We start from the raw sequence: 21,860 nt of genomic DNA, 5'->3' as shown, positions 1-21,860 counted from the left end.
TTTTTGGGGAGGAAATCTGCAATGTTTGGCGGTGCAAGTACCCAAGCATTGTGGAAGCCCAACATTGTTCATTCTCCTGCACACCACTGTGTGGTAAAATGAGTAATGGTGGCCACAAGGCAAGGTACTGGTTTACCAACCAAATTGTGATCCCTTCGCTGATATGCCAAAAAAAATTCTTCCCTTTATTTTTTTTTATATGGGTGTATTTTTAATAGACTTTTTTCATGCACTCATCCCTATCCTACTACACTTCAATTTGGCTTATACTACCCAATGACTGTAAAAAATGTAGTATATCCAATTTATTTTCTGTTTATTTATGTACCTTCTTGTCATATGAAAAAAATAAAAAAATCTATCAATTGTATTTTATACTAAAACTATATACAGTAGTTGTATTACTACTGTATATTTAAATTTTTGGACAACACGCCCTACCTGTCCTGAATAAAACTATCCCACCGTTGTTTGTTGGCACGTCCGCCTTTCGATTAGTAAATATTTATGTACTGCATTTTGGTTATTGCCACTGAGAAGAGTTTTAGGCAAAACATGTGAAGTCTCTGGATGGTTATTGATCAGTAGATTGTTAACTTAAGTCATCCAGTGTTTATAGATGTTTAAATGGAGTTAATTTAATTGTAGGTGTGTTGTGTTTCTGTAGTATTGCTGCTACAAGTTACTGATTCACTGTTTTGCTCTACGCCTACGTGGATCCCTCTAGATTACTCTGAAATGAGCAAAACATGTAATAAATGTCATCAAAAGATCATAAATGACAAACAATATGGCTATAATATGACTATACATTTGTGGTATACAATGTCTATGTGATATAAAATATATGGGAACTTACTGAGAGCCTTACCTAGTGCGATTCAGCATTGGACACTTGACTGTGATCCAAAGGTTCTCTTCAGGAAGTTTGCTGACCATTATTGGTGGCACATACAGGACATGGTCTCAGGCTGTTCTTCATATTTTCAACCCACTTTTTAACAAACTTGCATATTTTTTTCCACGCACACACTTTTTGTAATCTGTAATGTAATGTAATCTGGTGAAAGATGACAATTAAAACACATATATACTGTAAGTCGATGTAAATCCGATTCTAACGCTTTTTTTCCTTCCTAGGGCATATTTAGAGGTTCACCAAATGGAATTGGATAAACTATCAACTCAGATAAGGGACTCCAAGAGGAACTCGAGGCTGGTCAGTATTCTGACGCTCTGTAAATTACTGGCTTTCTATGACGTAATATGTAACTGTTGCCGGGCGACAAAAGAATGAATAAACTCGTTATTTTAGTCTATTTGTTCTGAGCTCAATCCAGACTGGCAACAGAAATCTTGGGGCACGATAACATAGATACATAGGGGGCAATTTACTACAGCTGGCGAGGGAGTTTGTATGGCGAGGGTTGTTTTTTCTCGCTGAAAACAAGCCATCCTCGCCATTAACCCCCTCGCCGTATTCAATGTAAGGGCCAAATCCTCACCATGAGAGGATGGCTAGGATCGCCGCATTTTTTGAGTTGAATACACCGACGGCAAACTTTCGGCACTTCTCGCCGTCGGGGCATTGAATACCCCCAATAGAATTTGATGGCAGATAAGAACCATTTGGCCTCTCTAGTCAGTCCCTCTAGTAGCCATATTGTTACTTTAAACCCTATTTTATACTTCTCTCTTTGCAAGGATGTCCTTATGTCTATCCCAAGCATGTTTACATTTATCTACTGTCTTAGGGGTATATTCAATCTCCCGCCGCCATTCCCAACGGGGGAAATGGTGGCGGGGTCCTATCCAATGCTGTCTTCCCCGACAGCATTGAACAGGGGATCTCGGCAGAACAAGCCTGACTTCACAAGCAGTTGGGCTCGTTCTGCCGAGAACGGCCAGGAATTGATGAGCTCCCGGCTGCAACTCGCCGATTCCCAGATTCTCTCTGCCACGCCCCCTTCTCGGCACTCGGCAGACAGGACATTGAATACCGACTGTGAAGTGAGCATCGAGCGGGCCGAGAACGGGACAGGGTCACGGCACATGCAGTAATTACTGCAAAGCAGTATGGTCAATAACATATTGTTTATCTAGTTGCTATGTACCCTGGCCCCTCTGACTTTCAGTACCACCAGTGTCTGAAATCTTTTCCCTGTAGGCAGGTTGACACATTTTTGTCTACTTACTAAGCCTTGGATAAAGGTAAAGGGGTGTACACACAGAGCGACCCTTCTAAGCAATTTTGACTGCATAGTCAAAATTTCTTAGAAGGTTAGTAAAGATCGCTGTCACGGTGACAAATCGCCCTATAATATCGCTTAGTAAAAAAGTTGCCATGCAGGAATATTTTGACTAGATCGCTGGCTGTTTAGTCAAAATCGCTGGTACTCACTGCTGAGGGATATATTCACTAGACGATCTGCAATTATATACCAAACAAGTATGTTTATCCAGTATAGTAAAAATCGCTCACTAGTGAATTAGACAGAAAAGAGGGAAGGAGACTCCCACAGGGGGCATTCTTATATCCCACAATTGTGCTCAAACGCTAATTGCTAAAAATATATAATTTATTGGTTCGCATTGAAATAGATAACTCTTGCATGTTACGTATTGATTGGCAGCAGCACGAAATTATAAAGCAGACTTGCTGATATGTCCCGAATGGCCTTGTTTTTGGGGCAATACTCTGGTAGTCCCATGTACTGTTGGGGAAAATATTCTGTGAATGTCCATCATATTACCTATGGGTTTGTGTCCAATAAATTGTGATACATATAGGTTTAATCATAGGTCAACTTAGCAGTGTTCATAACTGCAGTGCCAGGAGCTACTGATTAATGTTCCATGGTGGTTATATCCAATTGTTTGTGTGTGAGGATAATAAGCAGTGGTATAATGTTAACCCTTTGAGTGCCAAGGGAATTTGTCAAAATAGTTAGTGTGATAATTGGCAAGCAAAACTTCTTATTAAAGCCTTTGAATGCCAATGGTGTTGTGAGAGATCTTCAAAATATCCATTATAAATTCCAGCGACACTCACAGCAAGTCTGGCGGTGAAGATACTTCCAGTCACGTGACCTGTCTCTCTGTCTGGTAGTAAAGGTCGATAAGGCGTTAGCATCCATAAAAGAGGCATACACGCGAGGGAAAACATCTTGCCACTGTATGAATCATTGTTAGGCCCTCACCTAGAAGGGCCTAGATACCTTTCCAGATGGTGTTTCAGCACACGTACATCATGCCCCTATTGAATTTGTTTCCCACGGTACTTCTGATCCAAGTCCTCCTGTAAAGTATTGCTTGGAGAACACGGCTACGTCTTTGCCACATTCTGACTCTGGATCCCTCAGTTGATGCTCCACTTATGGTCCAGGCACTCCGGACAGACCTCACCTATTCAAGTCTCGATTATACAACCTGCTGGGGAGATGAAGAGACTTGGTGATCGGACCAATAATCTGGAGAATAAAGTGCAGGCGCTGGTTTCTTCTCACATTGATCTCCTTACCTACCATAACACAGTCCTGGCGATCCTCTAATCAGTTATGGATAAACTTGCGTACTTGTAGGACAGGTCCAGAAGGAACAATATAAAGAGTAAATGTGTCCTGGAATCGTGTCTAATGATGCTATTGGAGATTTTGCTTCGACCATTTCTTAAGAAATTACCTTTGGCAGAGGATTGAGATCTACTGATTGATGGATTCACTGTCTTCCCAAACCTCGCTCTGCCCCGTTGGCTCTCCTCGAGACACCCTTCTGCCGTTTCACTTTTTGTTTACATTTAGAGGACACTGTAAAGGCTGCACGCACAGTATAGCGGAAGGTCTGGATGTCTTGGACAATTTACAACTCTTTCTGTATTTATCAGCTCATAGCATAAATAAACGCAGATCTTTCCATCCCACCACGAAGGCCCTGCGGGATCGGGACATAAAGTAACGGTGGAGATTCCCTGTTAAGCTTCTAGTGCGTCATCCCGTCTTTAGATGCTGGTGTCAAACTTCTGAAATATTCCCATCTCATTGGTTTCAACATCCCAGGGCCCCTCGTTTTACAATCTTACTGGTCCCATGAGGGATGTAAGTGCTTCAGTTCTGTATTCTATTGACTACCTGCTGGCGGAGTGGCAGCTTCTCTGGACCAGATCATTGCCAATTTTGTTGCGTAAAGGTGCCCATACACGTTACAATTATTATATACAATATTGTATACAATATCGCATCTCATCGCATCTCGGTTTTGCGATAAGATCAGATGAGATGAGATCTAGTACAAAAAGTATGTGCAGCACTTTTTGTACTAGATCTCATCTCATCTGATCTTAAACCGATATGCAATGAGATGCGATATTGTATACAATAATTGTAACGTGTATGGGTACCTTTACTGACTTTGATTGTTGCTGGCTGACCCCTGGTCGATCAGTAATCCACTCCTATGCACTGGGTCCTGTTGTCTTGGCTGCAAGGATTACATGTTTCTGGACTCTGTTTTGCTATATTTTGTTCATTGACATCTTTGGCCTATGTGGTTTTACTATTTTCCTCTGCATGTTCTGCTTATATTGTGATTATTATTGTTTATATTGTGATTATTCTACAGGTAGATCTATCATTTCTCCATTCTTATTATACTTATTTCTCTTCGCTTCGGCTGTGATTTCACAATATTAATGTATATTTGTATTATTACATGTATTATGCTGTTCCATATGTTTTGTTTTATAGAAGGTCTCATGAGTGGAGGGGGCAGCGGGACAGCTCGCCCCCACAAGTTAACTACAATATGATGCTGTTTCTGTTTTCTATGGCAACTACTGTGAATCGATATATTGGGCCTTTTGGGTTCTTTAGTTCTGTCCCCCCCTTTTTTTTTGTTTTGTATGTTCCCTTTATGTGACAGAATACCACATGGTGAAGGTGCTCTCTTTTAATGTCAAAGGGCTTAATTCCCCACATAAGCTTTGTCTACATTCCACCAGTATGAAGCTGATATTGCAGCCCTTCCGTAGTTGCATTTTACTTTTCTGCACCCCAAAACGTAATGTCGTTGCCAGCTTGTTTCATAGGAATACCCCCTTTACATTGCATCAGAAAATGTAAGATCTATCTGGTCGGTTTCCCATTCTTATGAGGTGCACACAAGCTTCTATTTGGGCATGTTTTCTAGATTTAAAATCGAATATAAATGGAACAGTGTTAAGCTGCATGATCCTGATGCAACGACATCGGAAGCAGAAATAGACTTGGCAGGCAAGTCTATTTCTCCAGGTCAAACGCAGTCCATACTGCTCGATGCAGCATCCCCCCTCCCCCCACATGCCGTATGTCCCTCCCTCCTCTCCTTCAATGCCGGCACCCACCAGGTCCCAGCGGCCATCGATATCGAATCCGTATCAACGGCCGCCGGATCGGAGCGTCTGTACACTCCATTGTAGGTACCATAGAAAACATATTGGTTACCCTCGTCTCCTTGTATGCATATTACTACCGTCAGGTTCCTTTTCTCTGGGACACTCTTGAGGAAATATGGAGAGAATGTCAGGGAGCTCTTAAGCTACTGGGTGACTTTACCTTGGGGCCTAATTCAGGGGTCAGGTATGATGGCCCGACAGTCGAGATTCCAACGATTAGTATAGCGAAATCTGAATCCTGATGGCTGGTACTCTGACAGGGGGTAAACACATAGAAGCCGCTTGTGGGCTCACCACGCTGTGGCCTCGGTGGCTGGCTGCGCTCTCCCATGTCGGGTATCCGATGTTGTTATACTGACTGTCAGGATTCTGACTGTCAGGCCATCATCCAGCGCCCCTAATATTTGTTAAATTTGGCTTTTAAGAAACTGCTAGAATAGTTTGATTTCTATGCTACAGATGAGAGAGACCATACTGTACGGTCCACAGTTCTTAGAATAGACCTTATTCTCCTAGACAAGAGAGTCCATCAGTGTACTCAAACAATTTAAATCCTCCCTATTACATGGTCTGGCCATATGGACCTGGGGTATGGCTCGCTGTTTCCGCTCTGCCTGTCTCTGAGGGGAGTTGATCTGGAGAATAAAGTGTTGATCCTGCATACTGTACAAATTAATCTTAAAATTGGACAGTTTCCCAAATGTCTCAAACGATGGTATTAAGTTGGGCAGTGAAGTCACAGGGTGTGAAATGATAGCAGGTCATCAGCTTCCAGTGGCTGTAGTGAAATCCGGGACCTGGAACTTTGGTGGCGGCCGCTGCGATTACACAAGGCCCCGGCTTGATCATGGAGGAAGGCCGCAACCTGCAAGGAGGGATTTAACGTCCCCCAGCTCCGCAGCTAGCACAGGAAAGGGAGGCAGGGAAGGACAGCTGGGGGCAGCACAGTAAGGAGATGGAGGTATTTTAAGGTGCAGATGGAGGAGCCAGGGAAAAAAACGCAGCCTCTCTATGTCCCAGCTAGGTCATGCAAGTTTGGGATCTTAAACACTTGGTTTGTTTTGGTTTTACCCGTCCTACTAGGAATATTTATCTTTCGGCGTTAAATTGCTGCCCCATCTTAACATTTCTTATTGGGAGCGTCTGGTATCGAATCAGTTGCTATTTTTTTTTTTTTTTTTATCATTTCCTTCATTCTTGGTCACATCCTGATATCTGCAAGAGTTACTATTGCTCAACAATGGAAAATTCCTTCACCTCCTCCATTTGAGAAAGTTATTTTCAAAACTCAGTATATATCACAGAAGGTAAGGGAGGGATAAGGGACTTGTTAAAAAAAAAGAAGAGGGGATATGATTACTATGTGTAATACATAAAGGGTCATTACAGTGGACTATCAGGCGATCTGTTTAACATGAGGACTGTACACAGGACACACTGTCACCCCCCACCCCCTAAGTTTAGAGGAGAGGAAGGTTCACACCCAGTGAAGGAAGAGATACAGTAAGGGTTAAGATATGGAATACTCTGCAAGAGAATGTTGTGATCTTGATTCCATTTATACGTTTAAAAGGTGCAGAAAAAAGTACAATATACAGGGTTGTAACTATTATAAATAAATTAAATTATAATCAGTTCTAGTGGATCAGTAATAAATTGGGCAGTCTTATTGGGTTGTCTGGGACTCTAGTTAATAACAGGCAGTATCCAGGTCATTACACTGCAGGTGATCATATATTGGTTGAACTTAAAGGACTATTTTTTTTTTAACCTCAACTTTGTTACTAAGTTAAAAAGTATAAAAAAAAATGGAAAAAAAATCACAAAAAACTCATGTTGCTCTTTTCGTGTGTTGCCCATTACTACCTTTTGTCAGTGTCGACTGTACACCTACACATTGTCAACACATCATCCGGATACCTAGAACGTTTAAATAAAATAAAACAAAATGTGTGAAAATCTGATAACAAATGCTGACCAGGTGTTTTTATTTGTTTCAATTTTATACGCTTACTAGAGATCATTGTAAAAAACGAATATATTAGAATGGCCGGATCCAAGGAGGGGCGACAGGGGCAGTTTACCCGAATCGCGCACCTTTCTGGTACTGAAATCGGAGCATAGCATGATTCAGCTGTCTCCCCGATTGCCTGCGCTGACCGTCGAGGTGCTGCTGATGTCACTGTCAGCCTCTCGCGGGTTTCACAGGCACTGCTGAGGCTGCTGGGATTTTTGTGATGTCCAGAAGCTGAGAGTGCGGAGGCTCCATTTCCCTGAGTCTCCGCTCCTATCTCAGTGGTGCCCGCAGTGTGTAACTGGCTGACAGTGGGCTTTGAGCTGTTTGGCGCCAGACATGTCCGTTATTGGGAATTATTTATAAACAACAACACTATATACTTTTACCATTAGGTAACTAACTTTATTCTACTAATAATAATTATGAGCTTCCTTTCGTAATCGTATAATGTCCATTTTAATGTATAGATCGTTTAATTGTAACAAATGTATTGAGTCCCATTTTCTGCCCATTTTTGTTAATCCATTACTTATATTATTTGTATTTTATTACAATCAATGCATAAAAGAGAAATTGGTGCATTCTAAGAAAATACTTATAACAGAAGCAGTGGATTAATAGATAGTATATATAAAATAGTATATAAAAAATTATCGCTTACAGCATCTTACTTTTATTGTTTAAGGCCCCCACAAGTTTGTTGTTCAGGGCGTCACAGACCTTAATTCTGTCCCTGTATACTAGTGGGAATGCAATTAACATAAAACAAATAATTAACTGATTTAACATTAGTGACCGTGTTAAATGTGTGATGGAACGTTTTCTGTAACTGGTTGCGATTTGACAAGTGCTTTTCTCAGTCTATGGCAAAATTTAAATTTACTGTGTTTTTTTCCCCAGGGCTTCCTGTATGACTTAGACAAGGTAAAGTTAATCTTCATTTTCCTGAATGGGTTCTGTGTGACTAATGAATCAGATCTTTATTGGCATGGCCCTAACTGTGTGAAGTTTGTATATTCTCCCTGTGCTTGTGTTGGTTTCCTCTGGCTAATCTGGTTTCCTCCTACAATCCAAACTTATTCTTGTAGGTTAATTGTCTCCAAACAAAATGAACCCTAGAATGTCTGTGTGCGTGTACATGTGGTAGGGAATATAGATTGTAAGCTCCACTGGGGCAGGGACTGATGTGAATGTTTAACTATACTCTGTAAAACGCTGCGGAATATGTGTGTGATCTATTAATAACTGGTAATAAATAAATATGAGGTTGATTAAAAATTTGCAGTGGGGAAAACAGGGCAGTTATAAAACAGCCATGGTAGGTTAAAAAGGTGTCCATCCTCTAATAGGTTCCCTCCAGGTGTCCACCCTCTAATACAGGGCTGGGCAACACCGGCCCTCCAGATGTTAATGAACTACACATCCCAGGATGCTTTGCATTAGTTTTGCTATGTGGCCATGCTGAAACTGATGCAAGGCATACTGGGATGTGTAGTTCATTAACATCTGGAGGGCCGGTGTTGCCCAGCCCTGCTCTAATAGGTTCCCTCCAGGTGTCCACCCTCTAATAGGTTCCCTCCAGGTATCCACCCTCTAATAGGTTCCCTCCAGGTGTCCACCCTCTAAAAGGTTCCCTCCAGGTGTCAACCCTCTAATAGGTTCCCTCCAGGTGTCCACCCTCTAATAGGTTCCCTTTCAGGTGTCCACCCTCTAGGTTTCCTTTCAGGTGTCCACCCTCTAGGTTCCCTTTCAGGTGTCCACCCTCTAGGTTCCCTGTCAGGTGTCCACCCTCTAGGTTCCCTGTCAGGTGTCCACCCTCTAGGTTCCCTTTCAGGTGTCCACCCTCTAGGTTCCCTTTCAGGTGTCCACCCTCTAGGTTCCCTGTCAGGTGTCCACCCTCTAGGTTCCCTGTCAGGTGTCCACCCTCTAGGTTCCCTGTCAGGTGTCCACCCTCTAGGTTCCCTCCAGGTGTTCTCTCCGACACCACCAATTCCTACTAATAGGAGAAACACTAGGGAAGGAGGGAATCCAGCACTTAAATCTAGGAGTAGGTTGACAATGAGAAGTTGGCAATCTTTATATACTTGAGACTTGTTTTCCTTCTTCTCTGACAGAGATAAATTCACTCATTTTTAAAACTGCAGGTGTAACACTTACATTAGTGTTTGTACTAACTGTAAAAGTCAAAACTGGGGGATGGGGAATGTATACACAGGGTTAATACTTAGTTGTGTTGATTGAGCCGGGCATTAGGACGCTACCATTGGCTGGAAAGCATCACGTGACTTAAGGAGGCAGATTTGAAAATGCCAGGAGGAGGAACTTATCTTGAAAAAGGGTACAGACCATACCTGAAAGGCGTTGCTGAAGGAAGCCACACTAAAAGTTTAGAAAACCGAAAACTTCGGTGTGTCTGACATTGTATGATGTGACGGTGTCTGCAGCACAGAGGATCACAGGCATACTGTTATACAGTCTCTTATTTTTTTTGATAAACCAAGCTTTTTTTAAAATAAAGATACATTTTTTCACTGGATGTTTTTATACCAATGATATGCAATAAAGAGGGACCGTTTACTGACTACATTCTCAATAAAAGGAAACCTTTCAATACATGTGGGACTAAATATTACTGTAAGTTACCATATTTATAACAATACTACAAGAAGGGTATTTGCATCGGGGGACGTGTAAAGATACCTTTCAGGGAACGCGGGACAGAATTTTGAAGTAAGTTATATTATCTGTAACGTTAATGGACCGTGTGAAATAGCATCTGAAAGATACCTGCACATGAGTACGAACACTAATGTAAGTGTTACTCCTGCAGTTTTAAAAGGAGTCAATTTATCACTGTCAGAGAAGGAAAACAAGTCTCAAGTATATACAGATTACCAACTGCTCATTGTGACCCTACTCCTAGATTTCAGCGCTGGTGTACATTAGCATATGGGGAATAGTAATGGAAGTTGTACCAAATAGAAAATATCATTGGGTTTATTATAGAAGGTTAAGCAGTATGTGGGCACACCGCACAAGTATAAATAGAAAAAATTATGTATTGCGGTAGTTTATTGGTAATTACTGATGAATAATTACATATATCTATTGCAGATTTAATCAATGTATCACCTAATTGTGCTCATGGTAAGAGCTGAAGGGTGACGGTCAGTGGTGCCCCCTGGAGTCAGAAAGTTAAAGGACCCCTCGCGGGAGTACACTGTACCAATATAACACAATATATTCCGCTAAATTCCCAAGCAGATCAGGGGTTCACCAAGCAGATATCCAAATCATTGGTCAAACTGGCAACCAAATAAATCTATAATGTTGGAGCTACTTATGGCCCAAGTATATAGTCATAATAGCTTTAATGTCAGTATATTGTCTCTGTGCCTTGTGCTCATTTCTCCATAGCCTGATACAGGCTGCAGTTATTTGTAAGATATATACTTTATATTAATAATTCATAAACAAGATACAGAGTAGTTTAATAGAAATGATTCAGAGTAAGGTGCTCAGTTGTACGCACTGCTGCGCTTCTGCTTCTGTCATGGCACATGGTATAGATAGGATGTGGAATGAGAGAGTGGATGGTGCCAACTATAAGCTGAAGGGATAGTGGGCTGTCGTGTGTCATTTCTCTAACCAGAAGCCCTGTTGCTATGCATTGCGGGGTCTGTCCTGGCCAGCTACTCTGATCAGACACTCTGTCCCTAAAATAGGAGAGAAAAAGGAAAGGAACATATCTGTCTTTAATTAATGATAATGATGATATGCCTTTATTATTAACATGTGATTAGCTTGGCCTTGGGGATACTCCCCTGTTACACAATGGTATAGGCCATAATGCTCAACAAATAATTAGGTTACCGAGTCAAAGAACTCTCAAAACGTATCAACTGCGTTGTATGGGTTAACATATGCTGTGTTGCAAAAAAGTTATGGGCCTTATTCTAGTTCACTCTTTCTGACAAAATTCTTCTTAGATGGACAAAACCATGTGCACTGCAGGGGGGCAGATGTTACTTGTGCAGAGAGAATAAGATTTGGGTGGGGTTTTACTACAAAGTGAGATCTATTTTGCAGTGTAAAAATAAAGCAGCCAGTATTTACCCTGCACAGAAAGAAAATAACTCACCCAAATCTAATTCTCTCTGCTCATTTTACATCTGCCCCTCTGCAGTGCACATGGTTTTGTCCATCTAAGAAGGATTTTGTCAGAAAGAGTGAACTAGAATAAGGCCCTAAGTTACAGAGAAGTATACTCCTATATAATACTAGTACCTATACATTTACTATGCCCATATCATATATACAGAGTAACAATTTTGCAGCATTTTAAATACCGGCACATGTACTGTGATAGCCGCAAGTGTAACATATGAACACAATTTGTAATTATATATCAGGTAACAAACGGCTCATATTAAACCAATCTACATGGACACAGACAATAAACTTGTGCAATCAGTTGCTGTGTACTTCATACAGTAACACATAACATCGCTGGGGTACGGACAGAAAACTCATGTATGTACTAAGGAACAATCTTACCGGGACTGCCGCCGAGGCACCGGATGACAGACGGACACAGCAAGGGGCTAATATGTGCCGTCTTTTACCGGATTATATCATTACAAATTGTGTCCATATGGTACACATGCGGACTATCACCGTACTTGTGCCGGTAATGTAAAATGCCGCATCATTGTTGCTCTGTATACAGTATATGATATGCATATAGTAAATGTATAAGCACTAGTATTATATAGGAGTATACTTCTCTGTAGTGATGACCGCCGGGTCCGCCCGTGTGTACACCCTATAAATCACTTGCAGTGTTTCTATCTCTAGCGGGAAACAGAGGATTTGCACCACATATTTTGGTTGATATTACCCAAGCTTAAATTACTAGTTGAAAGAAAATCCATTATTTTTGTAATTGTGCACTTTCGGTACTACAACCCTTGCTCAATAAAATGTCTTGGGATGTTCATCCAGACAGAACACATGGTAGATGCAACTCAAGGGAAAGTGTCTGTTGATACCATACTATTATTTGTTTGCTTCAGATCCTCACCCTATGATATTGTAAATACTTTTTCTTTCCTTCTTATTGCTACAGCAAGTGAAATCCATTGAGCGGTTTATCCGTAGGCTGGAGTTTCACACGAGCAAGGTAAGTCCTGACTTCAGTGGAACTATGAGTAAATTACGGTCTTCCACCAGCTCAACTTTGTCGTAGAGTGGTTGTTCCTCAACCAGTTTTAAGCCTCCTACACAGCTGTTTCTGTTTCAGTTAATGACTGTATGTTTTGTGGAAGATCTGTGTATCCCAACTACACTTGGTTACTTCCTTGTTGTCCATTATATTGTACCTCTTACATATTTGTCGTCTGTTATTTGTCTGTCTGTCTGGTATGCATTTTGACCCTGTTGGACTTATTTGGACGAAACCAGCGTGAGGTGGCATGATGGGGTCCAGATGAGGTTCATGGCCACTAAGACCCCCAATCCCGACCCCGTGGGGGTCCCGGGGGCCCAAAAAGGGGTCCGACCAGTACTCATAGATGGACAGAGAAACCTGATATGACAAAGTTGTATAACATAGAGGGGGTAGAGGACATGGGGTTTAAGAAAAAATTGTGCTGAGATCCGGGAGCCGATCACAGAGAGGAATATCACGGGCACACCATGGGCATGAGTCTGGTATGCTTTAGAATGTTACAACAGTACAAAAAAGGGAGAAAAAAACTGTGCGCATGCAAGCTGCTAATCACTGGAAACACGTGAAGGTCCCTCACCCTTCACCAGATACATAGATACACAGGACATTTGGTAAGCACTTAACCAGCGCCTGTGGGTAGATGGTCTTTCAATATCCACTATGCCAATCCAGGGTTCAACCCAAAAATAAAGGTTTTGCATATAGTGAAGCAAGTTTTAATATGTATCACACGCAATAAAATCGCATAATGAAAAGGCATTAAAAACATAATAAAGTACAATTCATGTAGTAAATGGATGGGATCTAAGGAGGGAGGACCCACTCCTGGGCCGGGGCACTGTAAATAGTGACTATAACTGGCGATATGACCGTTCAATGTGAGCATGAATACGAGAGTGTCCCGGCTAACTCTCCAATGCCGGCTTTACTGATGTAACCGTCACCCGTCCTTCCACCTCTGAAGAAAGTCCCACGATCCCATTAGGCCAACGCGCTTGGAACCCTACACACTGGGTTCTTTTACAAGGTCTGTCATAGATCACATCACCTAGTTCAATAGGCTGACCACGTGATAATATGCCACTGGAACGCTGGGAGTTGTAGTAATCAAGGAAGACGATCCTACAATGAATATAATGAAGAATTACAAAAAATAAATTAAAACTATTGTTTTTCTGTAGAGCTACAAGTCCCAGCAAGTCTGCTCCACATACAGAGACTTGAAAAACCACGAGTCCCAGCATGCGGGGCATTAAAGGGATCCACTGGTACTTGGTACAATAGAACATATAGTGAAATAAAACAATGGGTACTTGTTTCCTAGCACGGCCACAATCGTAAGTAATCGTGTCCCTTAATTAAGGGACACGATTACCCCGATGGACCCGATTTCTTTTGAAATCAGGTCCATTTTGCCGGCTAGGAAACAAAAATCGGGGGCATCGCGTCGGTCGGGACCATTAACTTTGGTCCCGACGCGACCGACGCGATGCCCCCGATATTTGCATTGACTTCAATGTTAAAAAAATTTTTAACATTGAAATCTTGTCGGGAACGGTAAAATATCGGGTGCATCGCGTCGGTCGGGACCATTAACATTGGTCCCGACGCGATGCACCCGATTTTTACATAGGATTCAATGTTAAAAATTTTTTTAACATTGAAATGGTGTAAAAATGTAAAAAAATGTGAAATGGGTCAATATGACCCATTTCACATTATAAATGTCCCCGTCGTCGCCCCACGATAGACGCCAACCCGAAGCGTGGCGAGCGCAGCGAGCCCGCGAGGGGCGGCGGTACGCGTCCTCCGACCTTTTCATGCCCTACTATCCACTAGGGCGTGGAGTGAGAATAGAATAGTGTGGCGAGCGCAGCGAGCCACCGAGCCCGAAGCGTGGCGAGCGCAGCGAGCCCCGCGAGGGGACGCGGATACCTTCACAGGTAAACGCGTCCCTTCGCGGGCTTCACAGGTGTCCGTGGCGACGCGGACACCTGTGAAGCCCGCGAAGGGACGCGATTACCTGTGAAGGTATCCGCGTCCCCTCGCGGGGCTCGCTGCGCTCGCCACGCTTCGGGCTCGGTGGCTCGCTGCGCTCGCCACACTATTCTATTCTCACTCCACGCCCTAGTGGATAGTAGGGCATGAAAAGGTCGGAGGACGCGTACCGCCGCCCCACGCGGGCTCGCTGCGCTCGCCACGCTTCGGGTTGCCGTCTATCGTGGGGCGCTGTGTACGCGCTTCAATTTGGGGGGGTTTGGAATTTTTTTCATTCAATCCAATGTAAAATTGGGTCCCAGGGACCCAATTTACATTGGATTTAATGAAAAAATCGGGTCAAAAATCGGTCGGTCGATCGCATCGCATGCGACCAAATCGCATGCGATGCGATCGACCCGATTTTTTTCAGCACGACCACCCCGATCTTAATCGGTGTGGCCGTGCTAGGAAACAAGTACCAAACAATGGCACATTAGAGTAATAAAACTTTAATACATAGTACAATCATTCATACAATACTCACCTATGAATTCCAACGTTGGCCAGTCCCCTTGTCCAGTAGGAATCCAAGTGTGTACCTGTGGAAGGAAATTTTATTTACCGAGGCCTCTGGCATAGTTATACTGCTTCTACAACTACTTTGTGTGGAGTGCTGGTATTGGGCATGATTTAGCAGGAGGTGTCGTTTTGTCAAAAAAATGTCAAAAGTACAACTCCCCTTGTTATCATGCTGGGGGCTGCCCAGCACAGGACAAGGCTTCCCGGTATGCAGGGTCCCTCCTGCAATGCCATTGCAAAACAATGAACAGAGATTCAATTTAATAATAAACATTTTAATATAAAAGGTGTGTAACAGACGATAAACATCTATGTTTATTTTTATTGCTGACTAAAAATTGTTTATAAATAAAATAAATTAGAAACTGTTAAGAATAAACACAGACCACAAATATTACTTTTTAATTTTTATTACTGGGTACTATGACTTATATTTTTTATTTTATTTTCAGATAGATGAGCTGTATGAATCTTACTGTATCCAGCGTAGATTGAGGGATGGCGCACATAATATGGTGCGAGCTTACACAGTCTCTCCAAGCAGCAAGGAGGCTCGGGAGAGCATGTCAGAAGCTGGAAAAGGATACAAAGAATACACAGAGGTGAGCATTGATTGGTGGGTCTACGTTGTTATATTGTGTAAATTAGTTTTTCCTCATTCTGTATAACTTTTATACTTCATAATAGAGATGTGTGCTGGCTTTTTTTACGTTTTGGTTTTGTATCTGTATCTCCCTCTGGTTTTAGATCCATTGCCCCCCTTGCTGGTTTTGGATCTGTGTATATATATATATATATTTTTTTTTTTTTGAATCAACACACACAAAATCACAGAATTTTCACCTGTATCGGTCAAAGGCTGCAGTGAGTTTGTGGGTGACACTATAGCACCATACACACTGGGTGAAAGGGTCAGCGGCCGATATAATTAACCATATAGGCAGCGGCCACTATTGTGTGTACACACTGAACGCTATTGGCTGCGTACTTTACCTTTAACGTTAAGTGACATCACTAGGGCCTTCTAAACATGCAGGTCATATGGCTATATAGCCAAATTGACCTGCATGTTTGGAAGGCATCAGTCATTGGTAACGATGTGTGGGACTATACCTATATAGAGTGTGCACTTACAATATCGCTCCGTAGCCTCTTTCTGAGAGATCTTGTTCACAATATCGCCTAGTGTGTATGGGGCTTAAGTGACAGAGCAGCATTTCAAATCCACAACACAGTACTCATTATGCTGCACAGTATTGTCCATTTAGTTACAGTACACCTCACAGTTGTACTCTTACACATGTTACACCACACAGTATAGTACACTTATACATGTTACACCTCACGTATACATGTTACACAACAGTAGTACCCTTATACATGTTACGCCACTCAGTATAGTACAAGTATACATGTTACACAACAGTAGTACCCTTATACATGTTACACTACAATAAAGCCACTTCTACACATTATACAATGGTAGATCACTCATCATTATCTTTACTCCTTTCCCCCAGTGGTACAATGTGGTTAAATCGCACTGCGTCAGTACACACACGGTTACCCTGCATTGTGCCAGTACACACACACTGTGTTACAGTGCGCCTCGGATACAGTGTGGTTTACAGTGCACATTGAATACAGTGCAGGATACAGCATGCATCAAATACAAGGCAAAATACAGCATGCATCAGATACAGTGCAGGATATAGTGCATCAGATACAGTACGGACTGGATACAGTGCTGGTCGGATACAGTGCGGGATATAGTGTGTGTCAGATACAGCATGGGTTACAGTAAGCATCAGATACAGTGCGGACTGGATACAGTGCTGGTCGGATACAGTGTGGGATATAGTGTGTGTCATATACAGTGTGGGTTACAGTAAGCATCAGATACAGTGCGGACTGGATACAGTGCTTTTTTCGGATACAGTGCGGGATATAGTGTGTCTCGGATACAGCATGGGTTACAGCAAGCATCAGATACAGTGCGGACTGGATACAGTGCTGGTCGGATACAGTGTGGGATATAGTGTGTGTCATATACAGCGTGGGTTACAGTAAGCATCAGATACAGTGCGGACTGGATACAGTGCTTTTTTCGGATACAGTGCGGGATATAGTGTGTCTCGGATACAGCATGGGTTACAGCAAGCATCAGATACAGTGCGGACTGGATACAGTGCTGGTCGGATACAGTGCGGGATATAGTGTGTGTCATATACAGCGTGGGTTACAGTAAGCATCAGATACAGTGCGGACTGGATACAGTGCTTTTTTCGGATACAGTGCGGGATATAGTGTGTCTCGGATACAGCATGGGTTACAGCAAGCATCAGATACAGTGCGGACTGGATACAGTGCTGGTCGGATACAGTGCGGGATATAGTGTGTGTCATATACAGCGTGGGTTACTGTATGAAATAGTTTCGGTCTTGTTACTGTACATTGTGGTTCAGTACGAGGTCAAACAGCGGTTTAGCGTGGAATATAGCTGAGTGACCAAGCATAAAAATGACAGTTTGGGGAGGTAGGCGCCTCGCTATGGAGACGATGGCGCAGTCCCTGAACACTAGTCCACTCACTAAGAACACAATCCGTGTGAAACAGACTCAGCGTTTTTTTGTACCCCAAAATTTGTATTATATTAAATAACAGTGGAATTACAAAAGAGGAGTTGCTCCTCAGCAGGATCCGTACCCTAGGAAAAGCGCATAGCATACTGTGACGTTAACCTCTAGACCATCGGGGCTACTATACCTCTGGGGGGTTAGCTCCGTCACACCTGATGCAGGAACCCGGAATTATTTTGTAAGTTGGTGGCCGGTAAATGGCGATGATGCTTGGGGCTACACTTAAGGATTGTCAAATTTCACAATGTATGCAATATTACTGTATTTAATGTAATGTGCACTGGTCCTCTTTTCTGGCATACAGTACATAACTTTACTTGTACATTGTATTCTGTATTACCATATCCATCTGCGGTACTGCAGTTTTTATTAGTGGGGCAATCGCCACCTAGTGGTGAAGCAGTGTAATTACATGCTTTCGCCATAGTATGCCTTAGTGCACCATAACGGGACAAGAACGCCAGGATTGCAATCCAACAACAATGATTATCATGGTTACATATGTATCACAGACATTGGAGGTAGTAGAAAGGCACCTAGTGGAAACCAGTTCAAGTTCCACTCCTATAAAAAACAGGTACCAAACAAAGCCTGTGTACTCGAATTTGCCCTAATCTACAGTATACGTAGGGTAGATACAATGTCTATTTATTATTATTGGGAGAACTGCTGTTTACATTATGATCTGGCCACTTGTGTATACTGTAGGTAGTTTATATTGTGCAGGGGTGTCAGTTGGCGCTCAACCATTCTCTGGGCCAGATGTACTAAGCTTAAAGAGTGATCTAATGTACAGTGATAAACAACCAGCCAATCAACTACTGCCTGCCATGTCTCAGGCTGGATATGAAATGGCAGTTAGGAGCTTATTGGCTGGTTGTTTGTCACTTTTTGAAGCTTGATACGCCTGGCCCGATGTGTGAAACTGGTGGTTAAGGACTATAAGAAGAGATGACGTTATTTGTATTTATATATTCTGTTTATCTCCTTTTATCTTACAATAGAATATGTGCGTACTGGAAAATGACCTGGAAAGTCAGCTGGGAGAGTTTCACATAAAAATGAAGGGTGAGAATTTGAACATTATTATTGTTGTTTTCTGTTTGTATAATACCACATGGGGTCGGCAGCACCCACTTATAGAGTACATAATAAATAGGCAAAACAGGAAACAGACTTACAGTTGAATACAATCTAGGACAAGTACAGGGTACATAATATAGACGCATCCGCAGATAGGACTGAAATAAGTACATGATGCTATTGATGATGGTTTAAGTAACAGAAGGCAAAGCGCATGAGGGAAGAGGGTCCTGCTCGTGAGAGCTTCCATTCTAAAGAGGAAGGGCAGACAGACAGGTGATACAGATGGGGTAGACAATGAGCATGGAACAGAGGGGTAAGATGAGATTTGAGTTGAGTTTGGTGAAAAAAATGGAAAACATCTTTTCACATTTGTTGTAAACTCTTTTAAAATGTGTAACCGTGCGTACACACCTGCCGATTCACGGCACTGAAGACCTCGGTGGCTGCGGGGACCTGCCGATTCACGGCACTGAAGACCTCGGTGGCTGCGGGGACCTGCCGATTCACGGCACTGAAGACATCGGTGGCTGTGGGGACCTGCCGATTCACGGCACTGAAGACCTCGGTGGCTGCGGGGACCTGCCGATTCACGGCACTGAAGACATCGGTGGCTGCGGGGACCTGCCGATTCATGGTACTGAAGACCTCGGTGGCTGCGGGGACCTGCCGATTCACGGCACTGAAGACCTCGTGGCTGCGGGGGGACCTGCCGATTCACGGTACTGAAGACCTCGGTGGCTGCGGGGACCTGCCGATTCGCGGCACTAAAGACCTCGGTGGCTGCGGGGACCTGCCGATTCACGGCACTGAAGACATCGGTGGCTGCGGGGCCCTGCCGATTCACAGCACTGAAGACATCTGTGGCTGCGGGGACCTGCCGATTCACGGTACTGAAGACCTCGGTGGCTGCGGGGACCTGCCGATTCACGGCACTGAAGACATCGGTGGCTGCGGGGACCTGCAGATTCACGGCACTGAAGACATCGGTGGCTGCGGGGACCTGCCGATTCTCGGCACTGAAGACCTCGGTGGCTGCGGGGACCTGCCGATTCGCGGCACTGAAGACATCGGTGGCTGCGGGGACCTGCCGATTCACGGCACTGAAGACATCGGTGGCTGCGGGGACCTGCCGATTCACGGCACTGAAGACATCGGTGGCTGCGTGGACCTGGCGGGGTGCTGGCCTTGTCAGGTGCACACACGATGCCAGTAGGGAGGAGTGAGGCTGGGGGGGGGGGTGTGTTTCGAGTGGGCTCCATGCTGGATTCTGCAACATGGCCCTCGCTAATGATGTGTTCCCCATCTGTACATGCACATAAGTGACGTGATAGGTGAGGCAGAGTTATGACTATATAAAGTATAAAATACAAAGAATAGATTAGAAATATGTTCTTTATATTATAGTAAACATTTTTATAGTTAATATTCTGGAGTAAATATGGCAGGTGAGGCAGTGCCTCCGCTGCCCATCTCTTATACAGTATACAATATATAGTATATACTGCTGATCTTGTGTATACTGCTCACATAGGGTGTGATGTACTGACTTGAAAAGTAATAAAATGGAGAGTGGTAAACCACCAACTAATCAGCTCCGCCCTGTTATTTTTAAACCCCGCCTGTGACATGACAGGTAGGAGCTGATTGGCTGGGGTTTATCACTCTCCATTTTATCAATTTTCAAGCTTAATACATCTGGTTTATAAATGCCTGGGCTCATATTTTGTGTGTAAGTGTAACTCTGGTAGTAGCCGGTGCCCCCTGAGCCGTTTAGCGCACCGCATGTCCCTGATGCACAGATAATGAAGGCGAGTGCGCATTGTTTGTGGGGCATAGCATATATACACACACTGGGTGATATAACAAACATTATTTCTGAGAAGGGCCACAGGGCCAGATGCACTAAGCTTCAACAGTGATAAACTGGAGAGTGATAAACAGCCAGCCAATCGGCTCCTGTCTGACATTTTTCAAACACACTCTGTGACATGCCCGGTAGGAGCTAATTGGCTGGCTGTTTATCACCCTCCATTTTATCACTGTTTAAGCTTAGAGCATCTGTCCCACAATGAGTGATACTGTTATTTTTATAGCCGTGTTAATGCACCTTAAAAGAAATCACCTATACTTGAATTAAAATACAGCAATTTCAAGGGGTGCCGGACAGTTTCCCGACAGGCGGGATCCCGACAGTCATTACCCCGACGTCGGGATCCTGACAGTCAAAACCCCGACACTCAGGGTCCCGACGGCCACTGGTTATTCTCCCTCGTGCGGGTCCACGACCCCCATAGAGGGAGAATAGAATAGGTGGTGAGCGTAGCGAGCCACCGTGCCCACAAGGAGCTTTGTTGCGCTAACCCAGCTGTCTGAGTCCGGCCAGTCAGGAGCCCGACGTCGGTCTAATGACTGTCGGGACCATATGCCACACCCATTTCAAGATGAGTCGTACTCATGCAGAAGTTAAAGGCTTGGGTATTTAGCTGTTGCCTGCACATTATAAGTATACAGGTACTTATGTATTATCTGGGTTCCCATGTTAAATGCACCCCATTTTTTCATACCCCTACTATCCAACTACGCATGGAGTTGATTTTATATAGTGTGGCGAGCGCAGCGAGCCACCGTGCCCGAAGCGTGGCGAGCGGACGTGGTCTCATAAGAAAAACGGCAGCCCAGATATTACATAAGTACCAGTATACATTATTAAATACCTCCCAACAGTCCCGATTACCGCGGGAATGTCCCAGTTTTCGGGGACATTCCCACGTCCCTCCCGCGGCCGGCAGTGTCCCACGGCGAGGGGGGCTGTTGGAAGTCCCCCTTCGGCTGCTGAGCAGCGAGGAATAAACGCTGTGCGCATGAGCCTCGCGGTCATGCCCCTATAGCGGCAAAATAGGG

The 21,860-nt window shown here is 43.6% G+C and overlaps 1 protein-coding gene across 3 annotated transcripts in view; it reads left to right on the top strand.

The window, feature by feature from the left end:
- Positions 1-21,860, top strand: part of RIPOR1 (RHO family interacting cell polarization regulator 1) — a 130,896-nt gene that overhangs the window by 73,890 nt on the left and 35,146 nt on the right. For all 3 annotated transcript variants that reach the window (XM_083164703.1, XM_083164701.1, XM_083164702.1), the window contains exons 4-8: positions 1,141-1,219; positions 8,346-8,369; positions 12,574-12,627; positions 15,687-15,836; positions 18,878-18,941. In XM_083164703.1, the coding sequence (XP_083020829.1) occupies positions 1,141-1,219; positions 8,346-8,369; positions 12,574-12,627; positions 15,687-15,836; positions 18,878-18,941 (371 nt within the window). The remainder of the gene's footprint in view (positions 1-1,140; positions 1,220-8,345; positions 8,370-12,573; positions 12,628-15,686; positions 15,837-18,877; positions 18,942-21,860) is intronic.

This window comes from Crinia signifera, chromosome 11, assembly GCF_055691185.1.
Source record: "Crinia signifera chromosome 11, ASM5569118v1, whole genome shotgun sequence".
Lineage (NCBI taxonomy): Eukaryota > Metazoa > Chordata > Amphibia > Anura > Myobatrachidae > Crinia > Crinia signifera.
The sequence above is the reverse complement of the archived record's forward strand: the minus strand, read 5'-3'. Positions and strand labels throughout refer to the sequence as shown.